Source organism: Peromyscus californicus, unplaced genomic scaffold (assembly GCF_007827085.1).
Source record: "Peromyscus californicus insignis strain IS unplaced genomic scaffold, ASM782708v3 Scaffold_4__1_contigs__length_199733344, whole genome shotgun sequence".
In the NCBI taxonomy this organism is placed as follows: domain Eukaryota; kingdom Metazoa; phylum Chordata; class Mammalia; order Rodentia; family Cricetidae; genus Peromyscus; species Peromyscus californicus.
In genome coordinates this window covers 163,303,772-163,325,420 of record NW_026294562.1, presented here as the reverse complement: position 1 = coordinate 163,325,420, position 21,649 = coordinate 163,303,772, and the positions used below count along the sequence as shown (strand labels likewise).

General features: G+C 41.7%; 1 protein-coding gene across 1 annotated transcript; it reads left to right on the top strand.

The window, feature by feature from the left end:
• The first annotated feature begins 80 nt into the window (after nucleotides 1-80).
• Nucleotides 81-14,959, top strand: LOC128124029 (extracellular calcium-sensing receptor-like). The gene is made up of 6 exons (XM_052760264.1): nucleotides 81-289; nucleotides 3,926-4,217; nucleotides 7,166-7,963; nucleotides 11,483-11,692; nucleotides 12,446-12,569; nucleotides 14,913-14,959. Exons 1-6 carry the CDS (start codon nucleotides 81-83, stop codon nucleotides 14,957-14,959), a joined length of 1,680 nt encoding a protein of 559 aa, XP_052616224.1.
• Nucleotides 14,960-21,649: the final 6,690 nt, after the last annotated feature.

Here is a 21,649-nt window from a genome sequence, read left to right as displayed (position 1 = left end):
CCAGATAAAAGTCCCCTTCACTGCGAACCATCGCCCCATGTGGGGCTTTCCTGTCACTGGCTGTCTGGCCCCCAGCAGGCATGTGGCTGTGTACTCTCCTTCCTGTTCTCTGTGGCTGTCTCTCTGGGTCTACCTTTTCTGCACCAAGATCCTGGCTGTTGCCAAGGCAGAGGCCTCACTTTGACCGTCCTGGAGATGTAATAGTGGGGGGCAGCTTCTCCATCTTTTACCTCTCTATTGGTAACCTGTCTGACTTCACTGCCCCACCGTCTGAACTTGTGGCTTCAGGGTAAGTGCTGGATGTGGTATAGGAATCTCTGAAATCCAGAAGCAGCTTTACAAGCTTGTGTGAAGTCTTTGATAAGGGTTGATTCTCATAATTTCAGATCGATGGCCACCAGTTTTCTCTGTGTATTCATGCAGTAAGCTTTATTTTGTTTTCTTTTCCATCACCTCTGTCTGTCATCTTTCTTGTTTGTACCAGACTGAAATCTAGCTGCTCCTGTACTGGCTGTAATGTATGTGCTCCACAGGCGAGGGGGCAATTCTTGGTTCTTTTTTATATTACTTGTTCCTAAAGTGATGTTTAGATAGGTGTGTTTGTTGAATGAATTCATGTGTAAATAATAGATTTTTTTTTATCATTTAACAGCCTTAATCATTTATCTGTACTGTACTCCTTTTGCCTGTTATTTTTCCTAAGGGTCATGTAGTCTCTAATTCAGTAGGTAGTCAACGATGACCTTGAATTTTGTTCCTCTAGCCACTACCTCCTGATTGCTGTGATTATAGGAGTGTATAGCCACACTGACTTTATGAGGTGCTGCAGATCCAACTCTATGAAAAGAGCCACAACCCAAAACCCCATTTTGGATTTTTTTTGTGCCAACTTTCCAACATACTGTTACACACAGTGGTTTTCAGCACAAGCCTTTTTGTTACTATTAGTTAATTGGCTGTATTTAGGTTTATTTTTCTATTTGCATTAATGGTTGAGTATAGAGTATATGGCTTTACTCATAGCACTCAGGAAACTGAGGAGGGAGAATTGTTAGTTTCAGGCAATTTTGGATTACATAATTAGATCTGAGTCAAAAAAGGTTGTTAGAGTATTTTCTAAAGAAACTAGTATCACTTTGAATTCAGCCTGAAAATTAAGAGAGTTTCACTTCTGCATTTTCATATTTAACATCAGTTTAAATGACTTTTTAAACCTTTTTGATACAGTATACCATTTTGTGCTCGGACTTGCTTGCAATGCTTTGTGTGGTTCAGGCTAGCCCTTAACACATGATTACAAGCATGAGCCACCACATTGGACACATTGGCTATCCTGTTTTTTTTTTTAAGACAGGGTCTAACTGTGTAGATGAGGCTAGCCTAGAATTCACTATATTCCTGCTTCCCCAACCTGAGTGCTGGGATCACAAGTGTTTGCCACCATACCTGGATCCCATGTTGTTTTTTTTTTAAAGCCAATGACTAATAATTATATGCATGTATTGGGTATCATGCAATATTTTAATAAATGTATACATTATAGAGTGGTAATCAATCTCTCCCACTCACAAACCCATCAATTCGCATGTTTATTTTTTGGTGATGTGGCCGTTTAAAATCTAATGTGGGAATGGGAGACAGGAGAAGCTGAAAGTGAAGGTCTTAGGGTCTGGGAAAATGCCTGAGTTTATGACGTGTCTACTGTGCAAGTGTGAAGACCTGAGCTTGATTCCTAGCACCCAGGTGAACATCTGTAATCCTGGCTAGGAGCAGTGAGATAGGCAGATTCCAATGGTCGCTATCCGGCCAGCCTATCTGAATAGATGAGGTCCAGGTTCAATGGGATAACCTGTCTGAAAGATAAGGTGAAAAAGGAACATTGAGATGCCTGTAGGGTAAAGTACTTCGCATGCAAACCTTATGTATGACCTGAGCCCTCTCTGAAACCCACATAAAGGTGGAAGGAGAGAATAGACTCACAAAGTTGTTCCCTGACCTCTATGTGTGGTAGCATGTATGAGTCTACAGACACATCATATACACACATGCACACAGATCAATGTTCTTTAAAAGGTGGAGAAGCAATTGAGTAAGATATCCTGAAATCCCATCAGTCTTTGCCCTCCATGGTGAAACACCCATGACATATGTACCAGTTCTGACACACACACACACACACACACACACACACACACACACACACACACACACACACACACACACACACACATGCTGAGCATGGTTGAAATAGATACTAGAAGTCAACGTTCGGCCAAAACGTGTGTATACATATACACAAGTAAAAGGAGTTCAATATCATTCTTGGGTATATGGTAACTGTGAGGTTAGTCTTAGTGATATGGAGACTCTGCCTCAAAATGAAAACAAATCTACTCTCAACATGAACATTTAAAAAGTTAATTGAAATTAACATCAGTTCTATGTGGTGGCACTTGCTTTTAATCTCAGCACTCAAGAGGCAGAGGCAGGTATATCTCTTTGAATCCAGGCCAGACATGGCTTTCCAAAGAGACCCTCTCTCAACAGCCCCTCCACTATTTATATCTATTCCCTTCAAACCCCTCATATACCTCTCTTCAAATTTATTTTATTCTTTAATTATTATTATTCTATAAATATGTGAACTAATACATAATTATATAAATGTGACCTGTTGAATCCATTTATTGTTTATTTTGTAAATGTTTTAAAATTTTATTACATTTGTTTTTGAAGTTATCATATGTGTTTATAGTGCATTTTTAAAATTCTCATTCTCCCAGTCTCTTTTCCTTCTACACCTGACATTCCCTCTTTTTTTTGTTTTGTTTTGTGACCCACTGATTTTAACCATGGCCGTTTGTGTTACTGTAGGTTTGGAACTGTCCACTGAAGCTTGGTGGGTTCACTTGTTGGGTACATGACTGAAGACAACGAATATCTTTTCTCCAAAATATGCTAATTGCCAATAGTTCAGCAGGGAAGAGTAGGTCCACACAAGGAATTTTCCACTGCATGATTGGTTGCTGACAGGCTCACATGTCTGCAAATGTCTGAGTCATGGCCTAAAGACAGCATTTCACATCTCTTCTCCCTGTCTTCTGGCTCTTAGGTTCAGCACTTCTGAAATAGATGTTAGTTTCTGTTGATTGTAACCAACCATACTATATGTCTTAGTTAGAGTTTCTATTGCTGTGAAGAGATACCATGACCATGTCAACTATTATAAAGGAAAATATTTAACAGAAGTGGCAGCTTACAGTTCCAGAATTTGAGTCCATTACCATCATTACAGGGAGCATGGCAGTGTTCATTGGACATGGTGCTGGCTACATCTTGATCAGAAGGCCATCAGGAAATTGCCTGTGACACTGAGCATAGCTTAAGCAAAAGAACCCTCAAAGCCCATTTCCATAATGACACAGTTTCTGCAACAAGGTCATGTGTATTGCAACAAAGTCATACCTCTTAATAGTGCCACTCCCTATGAGCTTATGGGGGCCAATTACGTTCAAACTGCCACATTAAACATTAGATTGTTTTTTCTTCATTTCCTGGAGAAAGGGTTTCTTTACATATCTCTGGCTTCCTGTGTTTAGTATATAATCCATTGTGGTCTCCAACTCACAAAGATCCACCTACCTCTGCCTTCTGGGTGCTTGCATTAAACAAGTACGCCACCACATCCAGATTATGGAATACATCTTCAATTATCCCTCCTGTCTTCTGAAACTGTCCCCTCTGATTACTGTCTCCACATTCCCTCTGACTCCCCTTTATGCATTCTGGACTGTGTGCCTCTGCACATCTGTGTACAAGTATTTGTATAGATGTAGGTTTTACATGTATCCCTTGAGTCACCGTGTTTATTCTTGTTCCATTTATCCCATCATGGATGATGACTGTGGGCTTCTCTTTCCCTCAGCGTTTCCAACTGGGGCTACCGGGTGGCCCAGAGTTTCGTCTTTGCCATCGAGGAGATTAATAGGAGTGCTCACTTGTTGCCCAATGTGACCCTGGGCTTCTCTATTCGAAACTCTGGGGACACAGTGCATGGAGCCCTCCATGAGACAATGAGCTTTCTCACGAGGCAGCAGGAGCCCATCCCCAACTACACATGCCAGCATGGCTCTCCTCAGGCTGCCTTGGTTGGGGACACGCGGTCATCCCTGTCTGTCTCCATGGCCAGACTTCTGGGGCTGTACAAGTTTCCCCAGGTGAGTTGCTCAAGCTTTCTTTCTTCATGAAAGCTGTGCAATCCCTTACTGATGGTAGTGAAAGTGATAGTGATAGTTACAGTAGTTGGAAGCTCTATTGTGGGGCCAGGTTTCCTGCAAATATTCTCCATACCCAATATGTTTCTTCTCCATATATCGATACATTGGAGAGAACTATTGTCCCTCTCATTTATGAGGTAACTTAGAAAGTTCTTTTTTATTTAAAATATTTTTTTTTTTTTTGGTTTTTCGAGACAGGGTTTCTCTGTGTAGCTTTGCGCCTTTCCTGGAACTCACTTGGTAGTCCAGACTGGCCTCGAACTCACAGAGATCCGCCTGGCTCTGCCTCCCGAGTGCTGGGATTAAAGGCGTGCGCCACCACCGCCCGGCTATTTAAAATATTTTAAAGATTTACTTATTTCTTTAATGGGTATGAGTATTTTGTGTAGACGAATTTCCAAACAGTCTTATTAAATAAGAAACTCAGAGCCAAATACAGGAGTGAAAGCTGTAGAGATCAGAGAAATAGTGAGAGCCACCAGCTAACCTTAGCTCACCACGCCGCCATAGCTTCCCAATTGACAGCTTCTTCCTGTCTAACCTGTGCCTTTATTGCCTTGCTGTTCTGCCTTCTCATTGACTCTTATCCCAGCCACCTCACTTCCTCATCACTGCCTGTCTGTAAAGACCTCTAGGTCTCTATGGTTGTTACTGAGATTAAAGGTGTGTGCCACCACGCTTGGTTGTGTCTTTGAACACACAGAGACTCTGCTTGCTATGTGATCAGATGAAGGGCATGTGCTACCACTGCCTGACTTTTGTTTATGCCTGGCTATGTCCTCTGATCTCCAGGCAAACTTTATTTATTAACATACAAATAAAATATCACCACAATTTTGAATTCGTGAGTGTGTGTATATATATATATATATATATATATATATATATATATATATATATATACACACACACACATATATGTATGTATGTACCACATATGTACCTGGTGCCTGTGGAAGTCATAAAAGGTCATTGAATTCCCTAGAACTGAACTTACAAATGTCTTTTAGCTGACATGAGGGTGCTGGAATTGAGCCCAGGTCATCTGGAAGAATAGTAATACTGTTACACACTGTACCATTTCTCCAGCCCCTTATCTATTATTATTATTATTAGTAGTAGTAGTAGTAGTAGTAGTAGTAAGTGTGTGTGTGTGTGTGTGTGTGTGTGTGTGTGTGTGTGTGTGTGTGTGCCTGCGCGCGTGTGTATATGCACTCAACACCGGAGCCATGGTGCCCATGTGGAGGTTAGAAGACAACTTTTGAGAATCAGTTCCTTTCCTATACCACGCAGGCACTGCAAGCCAAAATCAGGTTTCCAGGCTTAAAGGCAAACACCTTTACCTGGGGAGACATCTCATCTTTCCAGCATACAGAGAAAAAAACTAATAACCCTCCCCTAAACCTGTTGTTTGAATCTATGGTTGTCTTTTAATAAAAACCCACAGCCAGGTATCAGAGTAAAAGCTGAAAGATCAGAGAAGCAGAACAGGCAGTCACTAGTTCTTACCTCTAAGAAATCCTCAGTCTAAAGAGAGTGAGTTTCTGTTTCCTCACATCTTATATACCTTTCTCTGCCCTGCCATATTACTTCCTGGGATTAAAGGCGTGTGTGCTTCCCAAGCAAAGGCATGAGATCTCAAGTGCTGGGATTAAAGGCGTGTGCCACCACTGCCTGGCTCTGTTTCTCTCCTAGACTGGATCAATCTCAGGTAGTCCAGTGTAAGCTTGAACTCACAGACATCCAGATGGATCTCTGCCTCCTGAGTGATAGGATAAAAGGTGTGTGCCACCACTGCCTGACCTCTACATCTAATCTAGTGGCTGGCTCTGTCCTCTGATCCTCAAGCAAGTTTATACGGTTACATGATATATCACCACCAAAACACAACTTCTCTGTAAACGCTCCTGGCTGTAGGTACTAGAGCTGGGATTTGAGTCTAGGCTGCTGGGCTTATGCCACTTGCTCCCATCTCTTCCAGCCATCCGTGTCATTCCCACAGTGGAGGCCATATATGACAATCATCTCTTCAGTTCATAGTTTTAAGAAGTGACTTGAGGATAATTACTTCATTTAAGGTGAACAATTCAGTGACTTTCATCTTGGCATGATTATGACAGTGAATTTCAGAATGTTTTCATCTTCCTGCAAAGAGACATCCCCCTCAAACTCATTGGCTACCACATTCCATTATTCCCACTCTGAAGCCATCTCTGAAATTTGTCTTCTGATCTTTACATACCTCTCTCTCTCTCTCTCTCTCTCTGTCTCTCTCTCTCACACACACACACACACACACACACACACACACACACTCACACACACACACATGAATTTTAAAAAGAACAACATAACAGCTGTGTACAAACGAGAGAGTCAGACCTCCTAGCTGAGGTAGAGGGATGAAATACTAGAGGGCAGACGAAGGACAGATACTGAGAGGAGAGGAGGTAAAGCTATGGTTCTGGGCTTCATTCCAGAAGTCACAGGGCTGTGTCAGGGATGATCAGCCAGTGAGGGGCACACAGCTGTTTGTAGAAAAGGACAGCTCTCAAATCAGGATACTTAAGTCCTTTCCTGAAAATTATTTGTGTTTTAAAATTTAATATGCATTTATGTGTATGTATATGTCTGTGTGAGTCTATGCCACGGATGTAGGAGGACAGAAGAATAAGGTATCAGATTTCCTGGAGCTGGAGTTACAGGCCGATGTGAGAAACCTGAGGTGTGTGTTGGAAATTGAACATGGGTCCTCTGCAACAACAACAAGGGCTCTTAACTGCTGAGCCATGTCTCCATCCCCTTCCTTCCTACATTTAAACCAGATCATCAGCCCATGCCTAAGTTCAGATCTCATGCACTCTTCTATCCTGACTCTTCCTTGACAGGTCAGTTATGGATCCTCACTACCCATCCTCAGTGACAAGATCCAGTTCCCATCTTTCATGCGGACCCTGAGTAGTGACCTCACATCCTGTCGTGCAGTTCCTCAGCTGATAATTCACTTTCAGTGGTCCTGGGTGATCATTCTGGCCCATGATGATGACTTTGGGCAGCAGGCCAGCTCTCTGGCCACTCAGGAACTGAGCACAGCTGGTGTGTGCATTGAGTACACCCTCCATGTTCCTTCCCATGAGTCCTTGGGGAAGATTGAAGAGATTGTCCAGATGATGCAAAAATCCACAGCCAGGGTTGTTCTGGTTTTCCTAAGCAATTCTAATTTCCAGCCCATCCTGTATGGCTTACTGGACATTGCTGTCTCAGGCCAGGTCTGGGTCAGCAAGGACACTCTGCACATGGGGCTCGCCCTGAACATTCCAGGCATTTCCCGAGTATTGCACAGCACCTTTGGCCTTCTGCATCACAGCAGCAGGGCAATTGGCTTCCCTGAGTTCCTTGCTCACCTGCGGCCCAGCCAGACCCCAGAAGACATGTTTATAAAGAAGTTTTGGGAGTTCACCTTTGATTGTACATGGCCCCACCAGAGCAGCACAATGACAGAGGGTGTCCATTTGTGCTCAGGGAATGAGAGTCTGAAAAACCAGCAGTATGCTCTCCCAGAAGTGAGTAAAATTGATGTTGCTTACACAGCTGTCTACAGTATTGCTCATGCCCTACAAGACATGATAACCCATGGGCACCAGCATGGGAAAGTTACAGATTCTCAGGACTTCCAGCCCTGGCAGGTGAGAGAGGCATATGTGGAGTGGGTGATTCAGGGATGGTTGGAGAAGGGGACATTCTTTCTGACTAAGCTATGGAGGTTAAAGCTGACTGCGTACAGCAGCAGGGATACCTCCTACTTAGAACTGAGAGGCATCTTAGAATGAACAATGGACAAGGATTCCATGCTATGTGTGTGATCTGAGATGAGTTCTGTCCCTGTGACTTGCCTAACTTTGCAAATACACAATGCCTAGTAAAATTCATATTTCCCATAACAGAGAGTAGATTTTTTTTATATACCAAATTTATGCTTTGGTAAACAGTGGATGGTTTTTAGTATAGACATACTGCAAATCAGAATTACAAACAATATTCAATGCCATTTATTTATTTTTCCTTTTTTGGTATATGGTCCATGTATGTGGACACATGAGTGTGGATAAGGGGGGGGTGTACACTCAGGTGTACATACATGTGGAAATTTCTGAGGATGATGAGGAATCACCTTTGAATCCTCTTCTATGTTGCTTTGGGGCAGGGTTTTTCATTCAAACCCAGAACTTGTTGATGTGACTAGTCTTGCTAGCCAGTTTGGTCTGGGAATCTCCTTACTTGCATCTTTTTGGGGATGTAAGTAGAGACTGGCTGCCACATCCACCTGACATTTATGTGGGTTCTGGGTATTTGAAGTCTGATCTTCAAGTGTTTATGACCAGGGCTTTAATCACGGAGCCATTTCCCTAGTCCTTAATAACTTTCCTTTAAAAAATATTATTTGATAATTTTATACCCATATAGATATATAAAAATTTATATATACATATAAATATATATTGGTCATTTTGCCCCCAGTCTCTCTCTCTCTCTCTCTCTCTCTCTCTCTCTCTCTCTCTCTCTCTCTCTCATCTATCTATCTATCTATCTATCTATCTATCTATCTATCTATCTATCTATCTATGTATGATGGGGACTATTGGGGTCCAGCCCCTCAATAGTCCTCTCCCAGAGTCTGGAAAGAATCTACAACCAGCTGACAATCTAATTAATTAGACAATATGAAATGAATCTACATACATGAAACTCTTTAGTCCATACACTTCATTCTTCTGAGTTAGTTCTTTGTCTACACAGCTTCTATTCTGCTCTCATGCCTAGCTCCTTTCTTGCCTGATTTCTCTCTATATTTATTGGCTGACCCCTGTAAGTTCTATCTTAATTCTCTCATCTTAGTTCTGCCCCATCTAGGTTCTCATCCATCTAGTTCTTTCCCATCTTAGCTCCTCTTCCATCTCCTTCTTCCTTATCTTGTTCTTCCCCACCTGGCTCTTCTTCATCTTTCATCTTGTTCCTTTAATACTCTCCTCTAGCCCTTCAATCTAGTTCTTTCCCACCTAGTTCATTCCTCTCCAGTTCTTCCCATCTAGTTCTTCCATTCTCTTTTCTCTTCTCCCTCTCATCCTCCCTCTGAAAATAAAGCTGCCTTTAATCCCTTTGGCCCTTATCTCTCCAAGCTATCTCTACTCCCACAGTTTCTGCCAGGGTGGGGGGAAGTATGCTCAGTGGGTAGGCAACTTGGTTAAGCAACCTCCTCTGTCACAGCTGGATGTACCTGTAAGTAGGAATTCTTTAGTTCTGAGTTAATTGTTAAGGGTGGATCTAAAACTGGAGATAAGACTTTGGAAAGGAGAAAGTTAAATTTAATTAGCACATCTGCCAGGCCTTCTCAAACAGAAACTTATGTCTGTTCTTAGAGAGTACAGAGGTATCTCTGATAAGATACTTTTGTCCATCCAGGGATGGTCCTGGCCGGATGCTGCTAATGACAATAATTACAGAAAGGCCTGAAATTAGGGATCCTGACTGCATTACTGCACAGAAGGTTATCTAAATATTCCTTTAGTAGAAGGGAAATGGTACCCAATAAATGATGGAAAATCTACAATAGCACACGAGACATTCATAGCAAGAAATGACTAATAATCAAAAGCCAATATCACCAAGACTCCTTGAGCCTCAGCATGACCTCTTGAAGGCCCTTGGCTTCTTCCAGGTATTAGCTTGTCATAATCAGCTAAAATCCTACTTCACATATTTTTGCAGCTTGCACCATATCTATCTATCTATCTATCTGTCTATCTATCTATCTATCTATCTATCTATCTATCTATCTATCTATCTGTCTATCTATTATCTATCTATCTATTATCTATCTATCTATCTATCTATCTATCTATCTATCTATCTATCTATCTATTATCTTTCTTTCCTTCCTTCCTTCTTTCCCTTACTTTCTTCTTCCTTCCTTCCTTCCTTCCTTCCTTCCTTATTTCTTGTCTTTCTCTTTCTTTCTTTTTCTTTTTTTCTTTCTTTCTCCAACCCATTCAGGGTAGCCTAGGCCCAGATCTGTAAGGGGCCCCTTGGAAGACAAGTTGTTCCCTGGTGAGGTCACCAGTGAGAGTAGTGGGTGATGAAACTGTGTGTTTTCATTACTCCCACTCAGATGACCTGAATCTGTACTCTGTGCCTGGTGAAGGTGGTTTTAAAGCAGATGGACAGTGATAGGTGTTAGCTTTCTGGCTGAGGGTGACAGATTAAAAATTACAAGAGGTCAGACTTTGTGGGTCTTGTCTGCCATTTTAGCACACAGGCAGTTGAGGCCAGATAATCCCCAGTTAAGGGCAACTTGAACTATACAGCAAAATCCTGCCACAAAATAAAAATATGTGAGTATGAAGAAGTCTGTGTGTATTCTATGAAGAAGATGTAAATTAGATGAAGGCTGAAGAGTGAGTGAAGGGAAGTGAAAGGTTGGAGAAATTCTCTCTGTTAGGAAATACTTGAGTTCAGGACAAGAGGATGAGAAGTCTCACCATGGGTAGAAGCAATAGCATTGCAGATGGCAAGGCCAGCATGTGTCAAGACCCTAGAATGGAGCAAATAGAAGAGCAACATGGGCGGGACTGATGAATAATGGGAGACTGGTTGGAGTGAATGGGTGGTCTAGGTGGGCTGGGGAAGTCTGTGGAAGTCCTGCTAGGATTTGGAGTCTACTGAGTGTGATGGGAAGACTGAGGACAGTAGTGCACAGCCAAATGAGACCCTGGAGCAGGAACCACATTGTCAGGTTTTTGGGTTTAATTTTAAGGTTGTTGAGGTGGAAGAGTGGGTAATGGCACTATCCACAAGCATAAGTTGGATTCCTGAGTTCCACATGACAGCAGGAGAGAACATTCCTGAGAGTTGTTCTCTGGATTACACAATATGAGTGAGCTGTACACACACAAACACAGAGAAAGAGAGAGACAGACAGACAGATTTAAAATTATCTGGTTAATTATTATGAATTATTACTTATCAAGGTTAGAACATTTTTTGCTAGTCTGAAAATATCATGGGTCCTTCATCTCCTTGATACCTAATGGGTCTACTTCTTGGTTGAAGTGGCACTGTTTCACTTCAGAGGCCAATGGCATGTGGCATCATGGATAACCTCCCCGACAGGTCCTTTCCCGTCTACAATGTCTCCTTTCCTTCCTCAGCTGCTTCCTGCCCTTAGGAAGGTGCACTTCAAGACTCCTGATGGAATCAAGATTATGTTTGATGCCAATGGAGATTTGGTGACAAAATTTGACATTTTCCAATGGCAGAAGACCCCTGAGGGTGTATTTCACTCGGTCCATGTGGGCATGATAGACCCTCAGATCTCTTCAGGGAACAAAATGATGGTCCATTTGAAGGAGGATCTTCAAGTGAGTTGCCTGACTGCAGTGATAAGTCTTGTCCTAATGTGTTAAAGTGACAGGGCAATTCTAAGTCCAGGGCTCCTCATCTCTGCTTGTGCATTTAGTTGATGCAGCTCTGGATGGGCCAGTCAGTTAAACTGGCTATGCTGTTTACCTCATAGCAGATCTTTCTCTGAATGATATTGATTCACCAGCAAAAATGACCTGACAGCACTGCATGGCAGCACTTTGTAATGTCTGCCAATATTTAAAATTGTTTTTCAAGTTATATTTACATACATGGATTTTTCCCAGCATGTGTATTTGTGTAGTATGTGCATGCCTGGTGCCTATGGAGGCTGTGGAGGGCACTGGACCCTCTGGAAATAGAGTTACAGTGTGAACTGATATAGGGGTACTAGGAATTGAACCCTGCTCCTCTGGAAGAGTAGCCTTTACTCTGAACCAATGAGCCTTCTATCATTCCCCCATATCTTTGATTGCTGATATAGGAGCCCCAGAGAGACTGGAAAGACAACACATCAAACTGTTTAGCTATGTTTTTGAATCCCTTAGCCATGCAAGCCAGATATAACCCTTCCTCGATTACACTCAAAGGTATCTCTCCAGTCTGGCATTGTTAGGATAGACATGTTTTCTGAAAGGCATCTATGTCATCTAGTGTTCTGTGAGGCATCTGTTCTGTTTTGGTTCTCAGGCTGAGGTCAAGCATCTGTATTCCTGGAGAGTCCCTGGTGACACTGTGCTCACTGTTACTAGGTGCCCAGCTCTGTCTGCAGTGAAAGCTGCCTTCCAGGGTTCAGCCAAGTGCCCAGGCTGGGAGTCCCCCACTGCTGTTTTGATTGCAGTCCCTGCCCTGAGGGACAGTTTGCAGACCAAAGAGGTAAGGACATGTGGAGCTGGAATCTGAGGGTCAAGAGGGCACTGTGAGCCTCCTGTACGTGTCCATTGTCTTTGTTACTTTTCTACTGCTGTGAAGAGACATAATGACCAAGGCAGGTTCTAAAAGAAAGCATTCAACTGGGGACTTATTTAGAGTTTTAAAGTGCAAGCCCATGACTCTCATGGCTGGAAGCTTGGCATCAGGCAGGCAGGCACGGCGCTTCAGCAGTAGTTGAGAGATTACATTAAGATTCATAGACAGCAGGCAGGCAGAGAGGTGCAGAGTGGGCCTCCTGCAGAAGTTTGATCTTTCAAAGGCCACCCCCCATTGACACTCCTCATCCATCAAAGCTACAACTCTAAATCCATCCCCCCAAATCCACCAATTAGCAAGCAAACATTCGAATATATGAGCCTATGAGGGTCATTCTCAGACAAACTACCACATCTATCCACTGAGATATTGTACAGTCTTTTCTTTGCTGTGGAACACCAGCCAGAACTCTACTCATATAGTTGTTCTTAGTTAAATGCTTTATTGAGACAGATAAGTGTATGAACCATCATTGGACTGCATAATGATTTCTCCTCTAGCAAACATTACATATCTTTGGTCCCCAAACAAGAAATAGGCATAAGTTACTTTCACAAGCTTCTAGTAGTCCTGTAATGGAACTCTGGTTTTTGCTCACACTGATGAATTTCATTTGCTTTTTCAACCTCTTGTAAGTGGAATTGCATGGGCAGATGTTCTTTTGTGATTTCTTTCTTCCTCTGTATTAATGGGGTTCATTCCAGAGGTTGAATCCCATACTGTTGAGCTGCAGAACTTATTCCTTTACCATTCTGAAAGCTGGAAATGCAAAGCAAAGTTATCATCAGGGTTGGTGTTGTGTGCAGCCTCACTCTTGCCCTGGAAGAGTCGTCTCCTAAGTGTGTGCTCTCATTTCATTGTGTGTGTGTGTGTGTGTGTGTGTGTGTGTTCCCTCTTTTTTTTTTTTGGTTTGTCTTGGTTTTGATACAAGGGTTCATCATGCAGCACTGACTGGATTGGAACTCACATGACACCAGTCTGTCCCCACACTGATAGAAAATTACCTGCCTCAGCCTTTCAAGTGCTGAGATTAAAGTTATGTGCAGCTACACCTAGTCCCAACTCCCCATTCTTATCAGAATAGCAGCAATGTTGGAATTATCGTCTGTCCTGATGACCTCATTTAAGATTTATTAGAAAATCTCCAGTTTACTTATGGAAAAATACAGTGGCATTTTAGGTGCCAAATAACAGGACTTCACAAAATGAAATTTGTGGGCACAACTCAGTTGAAAACATTTGTTAATATGACTAGTTACTGATACCATATTAGGAAAAAATGAAACATTAAAAACTCACATAAGAGACCAGGTGTGGAGGCACATTCCTTGAATCTCAGCACTCAGGAGATGGAGACAAGAGGATCTTGGAGATTGTGTCTTGTTATTATAGTCAACTCAGTCATCTCCAGGTTCAATGAGAGATTCAGTCTCAAAAAATATGATCGTGAGGGACTGGTTAGGAGGTTCAGCAGTTAAGAGCACCCATATGGGGACTAAAAATCATATGCAACCCCAGTTATAGGGGACTGATGTCATCTTCTGACTTCTATAGGAACTAGAAATGCACATAATTTATATATGTGTGTGTGTGTGTGTGAACAAAAAAACACTCAACAAGTAAAATAAAATAAGTAATTCCAAGAAAGTTGTGGAGACTAGTGAAATGGCTCTTTAAAGCATTCACTGTTAACTCTGACAGCCTGAGTCCAGCTTCAGAGACCCTGACAGGTTTACTGACCTTCAGGAGGATACCAAGTAAGTTTGATTAGAAAAATAAGGTGGGCAAAATGATTGGGAAACAATATCTGATAATCTCTGGTCCCACAAGCATGTGCATCAGCTTACATACATGTATGCACACACAAACCTGCACATACACAAACTCACACAAATTAGGTATCGTGGTGCAGGCCTCTAATCACAGCACTTGAGAGGATGTGGAAGAAGTCTCAGGAGTTGAAGGTCATCCTCTGCTATTCAACAAGTTCAAGGACAGCCTGAGTTACACAAGACACTGTTTGAAGACAAAACAAAACTCCTCACATAAAACAGATATAAATTGTGTAGTTATTTCCTTTGTGTCTCTGCCTCTAATACCAGACATTCCAGCCCTGGACACCAAGAATAAATCATAAATACATGACTTGATGGACAGGCTGTAAGAGCAGTTAGTGCTTGGGACACCTTCCTTCAGAGCTGGTGTAGTTCATATAGTGTTGTAGAAATGGTGTCTGTGTGTCTCCCATAGACATGAAGAGCTGTCTTCTGTGCCCCAAGGAGCATCACCATCCCTGACCTCAAGGTCTACTTTAGAGCTATAGTAATAAAAACAGCTTGGCATTGACATAAAAATCGACATGTGGACCAAAGGAATCTAATTGAATACCCTGACATTAATCCGCATACCTGTGAACACCTGATTTTTAACAAAGAAGCCAAAACTGTACAATGGTAAAAAGAAAGCATCTTCAACAAATGGTGCTGGTATAACTGGATGTCAACATACAGAAGATTGCATATAGATCCATGTCTATCTGCATACACAAAACTGAAGTCCAAGTGGATCAAAGACCTCAATATAAATTCAGTTAAACTGAACCTGATAGAAGAGAAAGTAGGAAGTAGCTTTGAATGCATTGGCACAGGAGACCACGTCCTAAATATAACAGTAGTAGCACAAACTGAGAACAACAATCAATAAATGGGATCTTCTGAAACTGAGAAGCTTTGTAGGGCAAAGGACATGGTCAATAAGACAAAACAACAGCCTACAGAATGGAAAAAGATCTTCACCAACCCCACATCTGACAGAGGGCTGATCTCCAGAATATGTAAAGAACTTAAGAAACTAGACATCAAAATACCTAACAGTCCAATTAAAAAATGGGCTGTAGAGCTGAACAGAGAATTCTCAACAGAAGAATGTCAAATGGCTGAAAGACATTTAAGGAATTGCTCAACATCTTTAGTCATCAGGGAAATGCAAATCCAAACAACTCTGAGATACCACCTTACACCTGTCAAAATGGTTAAGATCAAAAAAACTGAAGACAGCTTATGTTGGAGAGGATGTGGAGCCAGAGGAACTCTCCTCCATTGGTGGGAGTGAAAACTTGTACAGCCACTTTGGAAATAAGTATGGTGGTTTCTCAGGAAATTTGGACTCAGTCTACTTCAAACCCAATGATACTACTCTTAGACATATACTCAAGGAATGCTCAATCATACCACAAGGACACTTGCTCAAGTATGTTGTTCATCGCCACATTATTCATAGTAGTCAGAACTTGGATACAACCTAGATGACCCTCAACCAAAGAATGGATAAATAAAATGTGGTACATATACACAATGGAGTGCTACTCAGCAGTAAAATTCTATGACATCAAGAAATTGGCAGGCAAGTGGATGGAAAAAGAAAATATCATCCTGAGTGAGGTAACCCAGACTCAGAAAGACAAACATGGTATGTACTCACTCATAAGTGGATAGTAGAAGTAAAGCAAAGGATAACCAGCTTACAACCCACAGTTTAAGAGAAGCTAGGTAACAAGGAGGTCCCTAAGAGGGGTGCATGGAATGCCCTGGGAATGGGAAATAGATGAGATTCCCAGAGTAAACTGGGGCATGAGGGGGAGCATTGGATTGTAAGGGGTGGTGGATATGAGCATGGGGAAATGGGGTGGTTGAGCTGGAACATTGGTGGAATGGGAGAGCAATGAAAGAGATTTCTTGATAGAGGGAGATATCATGGGGATAGGAGAAACCTGGTGCTAGAGAAATTCCCAGAAATCCACATGGATGACCCTAGTTTAGACTACTAGCAGTGGTAGAGGGGGTGCCTGATCTGGCCTACCCAGGTGATTAGATTGGTGAATACCCTAACTATCATCATAGAGCCTTCATCCAATAAGTGATAGAAACAGATCTAGAGAGCCACAGCCAAGCACCAGGCCAAGCTCTGAAGTCTAGTTGAAGAAAGAGATGAGGGATTCTATGAGCAAGGTGCATCAAGACCATGATGGGGAAACTTACAGACACAAGCGAACCAAGCTAGTGGGAACTCATGAACTTTGGACTGACAGCTGTGGAGCCTGTATGGGACTGGACTGGGCCCTCGGCATGGTTGAGACCATTGTGTAGCTTGGTCTCTTTGAGGGGCCCCTGTCAGTGGGAATAGGATCTGTCCCTGGTGCATGAACTGGCTTTTTGGAGCCAATTGCCTATGGTGGGACAATTGCACAGCCTTGATCCAGGAGTAGAGGCTTGGACCTGCCTCAGCTGAATGTACCAGACACCCCATGGGAGGCCATACCTTTTCAGATGAGGGCCTGTGAGGTGGCTTGTGGTGGGAGAAGGCTGGGAGGAAGTGGGAGGAGAGATGAGGGAGGATCTGTCATTGGTATGTGGAATGAACAAAAAATTTCTTAATAGAAACGGAAAAAAATAAAAGTTGCATAATGTAAATGAATGAACCGCACAGTATGTGAATTATGTCTCAATAAAGCTTGTATTAATAAAGAATTATCTATTGGACCCAGTCCCTGGGACATAGCCAGTCCCCAGGAACCCACACCCAAATCTGTGCCAGTTGCCGGCCAGCAGGGAAAACTCCTGCAGAAAGCCCCCCCCCCCCCCACGGAAACTCCCCATCAGACCCTGAAATCTACTAGTTCCATACTCCACAACTATACCCATATGCCTGTGACCCCAGTAATTTCCTGAGGCAAGAAAACCAAACTGCTAGCTCTCATTGGACCAAGAGGTGAGTCACTCTTCCCATACCCAGAGTCCTGCCCCTAGGTCCTAGGCCCTGGGACACAGCCTGTCCCCAGGAACCCCTACCCAACTCTGCCCCAGTTGCCAGCCAGGAGGGAAAACTCCTGCAGGAAGGTTCCCACACACCCAAAACCCCCATTGGACCCTGCAATCTACAAGTTCCACACCCTGCCTCAACACCCATCCACCTGTGACCCCATCCTGAGGCATGGAAGCCAAACCACCAGCTCTCATTTGACCAAGAGTAACTTCCTGAGGCACAGAAACCAAACCACCAGCTCTCATTGGACCAAGAGCTCTCATTGAACCAAGAGTAATCTCCAGAGACAGGGAATCTGCCAGCCCTCATTGGACCAGGAGTGTCTTTCTGAGATATAAAATCTGCCAGTTCTCATTGGACCAAGAGAGGCTTCCTGAGACACAGAATCTGTTAGCTCTAACTGGACCAAGAACCCCGATAAGACCAAGAGTGGCTCTGTGACTCATAGAATCAACTAGCTTGGGTTAGGCCAAGTGCAGCTCCTTGAGATACAGAATCTGCCAGCTCCAATTAGACATGAGCCCAGATTGGACCCAGAGGGGCCCCCTGAGACACAGACACAACAAGCACAGATTGGACCAATAGCAACTCGTTCAGACACAGGCACCTCTTATACCTATTAGAGGAGGAGATGGGCAGATGCAAAGGCAAAAATAGATACAACAACATGAAAAGCAATATGGCATCACCAGAACCTAGCCCTCCTCCAACAGCAAGACCTGAACATCATAAGGTAGAAGAAGCAGAAGAAAGCAACCTTAAAAATAGCTTCATGAAGATGCTAGAGGCCTTTCAAGAAAAAAATGAAAAATAAAATTAAAAAGACAAACAAAAAATTGGAAGAAATCAATAAAGAAATTAAGGAAAGACAAAAAATTGGAAGAAATCAATAAATCCCTTAAAGAAAGCCAAGAAAACCATGAAAAAGCAATTTAACAGGTGAGGGAAACAGTTCAAGCCCTGAAAAGTGAAATAGAAACAATGAAGAAGACACAAACAGAGGGAATGCTAGAAATAGAAAATCTGAATAAATGAACAGAAAACACAGAAGCAAGGTTAGCCAACAGAATTCAAGAGATGGAAGAGAGAATCTCTGGTGTAGAGGATACAATAGAGGAAATATTTTTGTCAGTCAAAGAAAATACAAAAGCCAAAAAAGTCATAACACAAAATGTCCAGGAAATCTGGGACACCATGAAAAGACCAAACCTACGAATAATAGGGATAGAAGAAGGAGAAGAATACCAACTCAAAGGCACAGAAAATATAGTCAACAAAATCATAGAAGAAAACTTTCCCAACTTAAAGAAGGAAATGCCTATGAGGTACAAGAAGCCTATAGAACACCAAACAGACTAGACTCCTGCAAAAGTCCCCTCGCCACATAATAATTAACAACTAAACATACAGAATAAGGAAAGAATATTGAGAGCAGCAAAGGAAAAAGGCCAAGTGACCTATAAAGGCAAACCCATCAGAATAACACCCAAATTCTCAATGGAGACTTTGAAAGTCAGAAGGACCTGGACAGATGAAACGCAGACACTAAGAGACCATGGATGCCAGCCTAGACTAATATACACAGAAAAACTTTCAATCACCATAGATGGAGTGAACAAGACATTCCAAGTATAAACCAGATTTAAGCAATACCTATCCACAAACCCAGCCGTAGAGAAAACACTAGAAGGAAAATTCCAACCTAAGGAAGTCAGATACACCCATGAAAACACAGGTAATAGATAACCCCACAGTAGTAAATCCCAAAGAAGAGAAGTACACACACACTACCACCAAAAGATAACAGGAATGAATAATCACTGGTCATTAATATCCCTTAATATCAATGGAATTCATTCACCTATAAAAAGACACAGGCTAACAGAATGGATATGAAAGCAGGACCCATCTTTCTGATGCATACAAGAAACACACCTCAACTTCAAAGATAGACACTACCTTAGAGTAAAAGGCTGGGAAAAGACTTTCCAATCAAACGGTCTTAAGAAACAAACTGGTGTAGCTATGCCAATATCCAACAAAATAGACTTCAAACTAAAATCAATCAAAAGAGATCAAGAATGGCTTTACATACTCATCACAGGAAAGATCCAGCAAATTGAAGTCTGAATTCTGAACATTTATTCCCCCAATACAAAGGCACCCACATATGTAAAAGAAACATTACTAAAGCTTAAAACACACATAAAACCCCACACATTAATAGTGGCAGACCTCAACACTCCACTCTCACCACTGGACAGATCTGCCAGATCAAAACTTAACAGAGAAAGAAGGGACTTAAATGATGCTATGACTCAAATGGACTTAATCTATAGCTCCAGAACATTCCATCCTAACAAAAAAGAATATACCTTCTTCTCAGCACCCCATGGAACCTTCTCCAAAATCGACCTCATACTCAGTCACAAAGCAAACCTCTACAGATACAAAAAAATTGGAATAACCTCCTGTGTTCTAACAGACCACCATAATTTAAAGTTAGATTTCAACAGCAACAAAAACTACAGAAACCCTACAATCTCATGGAAACTGAATAATGCTCAATTGAATCACCAATGGGTCAAGGAAGAAATAAAGAAAGAAATTAAAGACTTCCTAGGGATCAATGAAAATGAATGTACTACATTCCCAAACTTACGGGACACTATGAAAGCAGTGCTAACAGGGAAATTCATAGCACTAAATGACCACATAAAGAAGTTGGAGAAATCTCACACTAGTGACTTAACAGCACACCTGAAAGCTCTAGAACAAGAAGAAGCAAACTCACCCAGGATTAACAGATGCCAGGAAATAGTCAAATTGAGGGCTGAAATCAATAAAATAGAAACAAAGAGAACAATACAAAGAATCAATGAAATAAAGAGTTGGTTCTTTGAGAAAATCAGCAAGATAGACAAGCCCTTATCCAGACTAACCAATAGGCAGAGAGAGAGAGCATCCAAATCAACAAAATCAGAAATGAAAAGGGAGACATAACAACTGACAACAAAGAAATCCAGAGAATCATCAAGTCATACTTCAAAACCCTGTACTCCACAAAATTGGAAAATCTAAATGAAATGGATAATTTTCTGGATAGGTACCACATACCTAAGTTAAATCAAGACCAGATAAACTTTTTAAATAGAGCTAAGGAAATAGAAACAGCCATTAAAAGTCTCCCAACCAAAAAATGCCCAGGACCAGATGGTTTCAACACAGAATTAAGCCAGATCTTCAAAGAATTGTTAATACCAATGTTCTTTAAATTGTTCCACATAATAGAAACAGAGGGAACTATACCAAACTCCTTTTATGAGGCTACAGTTATTCTGCTTCACAAGCCAAACAAAGATGCAACAAAGAAAGAGAATTACAGACCAATCTACCTCATGAACACCGATACAAAAATACTTAATAAAATATTGGCAAACAGACTCCAAGAACACATGAAAAAAATATCCACCATGATCAAGTAGGCTTCATCCCACAGATGCAAATTTGGTTCAACATAGGAAAGTCTGTCAATGTAATACACATATAAAAAAGCTGAAAGAAAAAAACCACATGATCATTTTATTAGATGCTGAAAAGACATTTTACAAAATCCAAAACCACTTTATGATAAAGATCTTGGAGAGATCAGGAATACAAGAACTTAACTAAACATAATAAAGGCAATTTACAGCAAGCCAACAGCAACAACCAAGTTAAATGGAGAGAAACTCAAAGCAACTCCACTAAAATCAGGAACAGGACAAGGCTGTCCACTCTCCCCATACTTACTCAATATAGTACTTGAAGTTCTAGCTAGAGCAATAAGACAACAAAAGGAGATCAAGGGCATAAAAATTGGAAAGGAAGAAATCAAACTTTCACTATTTGCTGATGATATAATAGTATATATAAGTGACCCCAAAAAATCCACCAAGGAACTCTTACATTTGATAAACACCTTCAGTAAGGTGGCAGGATACAAGATTAATTAAAAAAAATCAGTAGCCCTCCTATATACAAATGACAAACAGGCTGAGAAAGAAATCAAAGAAACATCTCCCTTTACAATAGCCACAAATAATATAAAATACCTGGGGTAACTGTAACTAAGCAAATGAAGGACCTGTATGACAAGAACTTTAAGTCTCTGAAGAAAGAACTTG

Coding starts and splice junctions, on each gene's coding strand:
- LOC128124029 (XM_052760264.1), top strand. CDS start 81: ATGTGGCTGTGTACTCTCCTTCCTGTTCTCTGTGGCTGTCTCTCTGGG. Junction 4,218..7,165: donor GGCTGTACAAGTTTCCCCAG/GTGAGTTGCTCA, acceptor CTTCCTTGACAG/GTCAGTTATGGATCCTCACT. Junction 11,693..12,445: donor ATTTGAAGGAGGATCTTCAA/GTGAGTTGCCTG, acceptor CACTGTTACTAG/GTGCCCAGCTCTGTCTGCAG.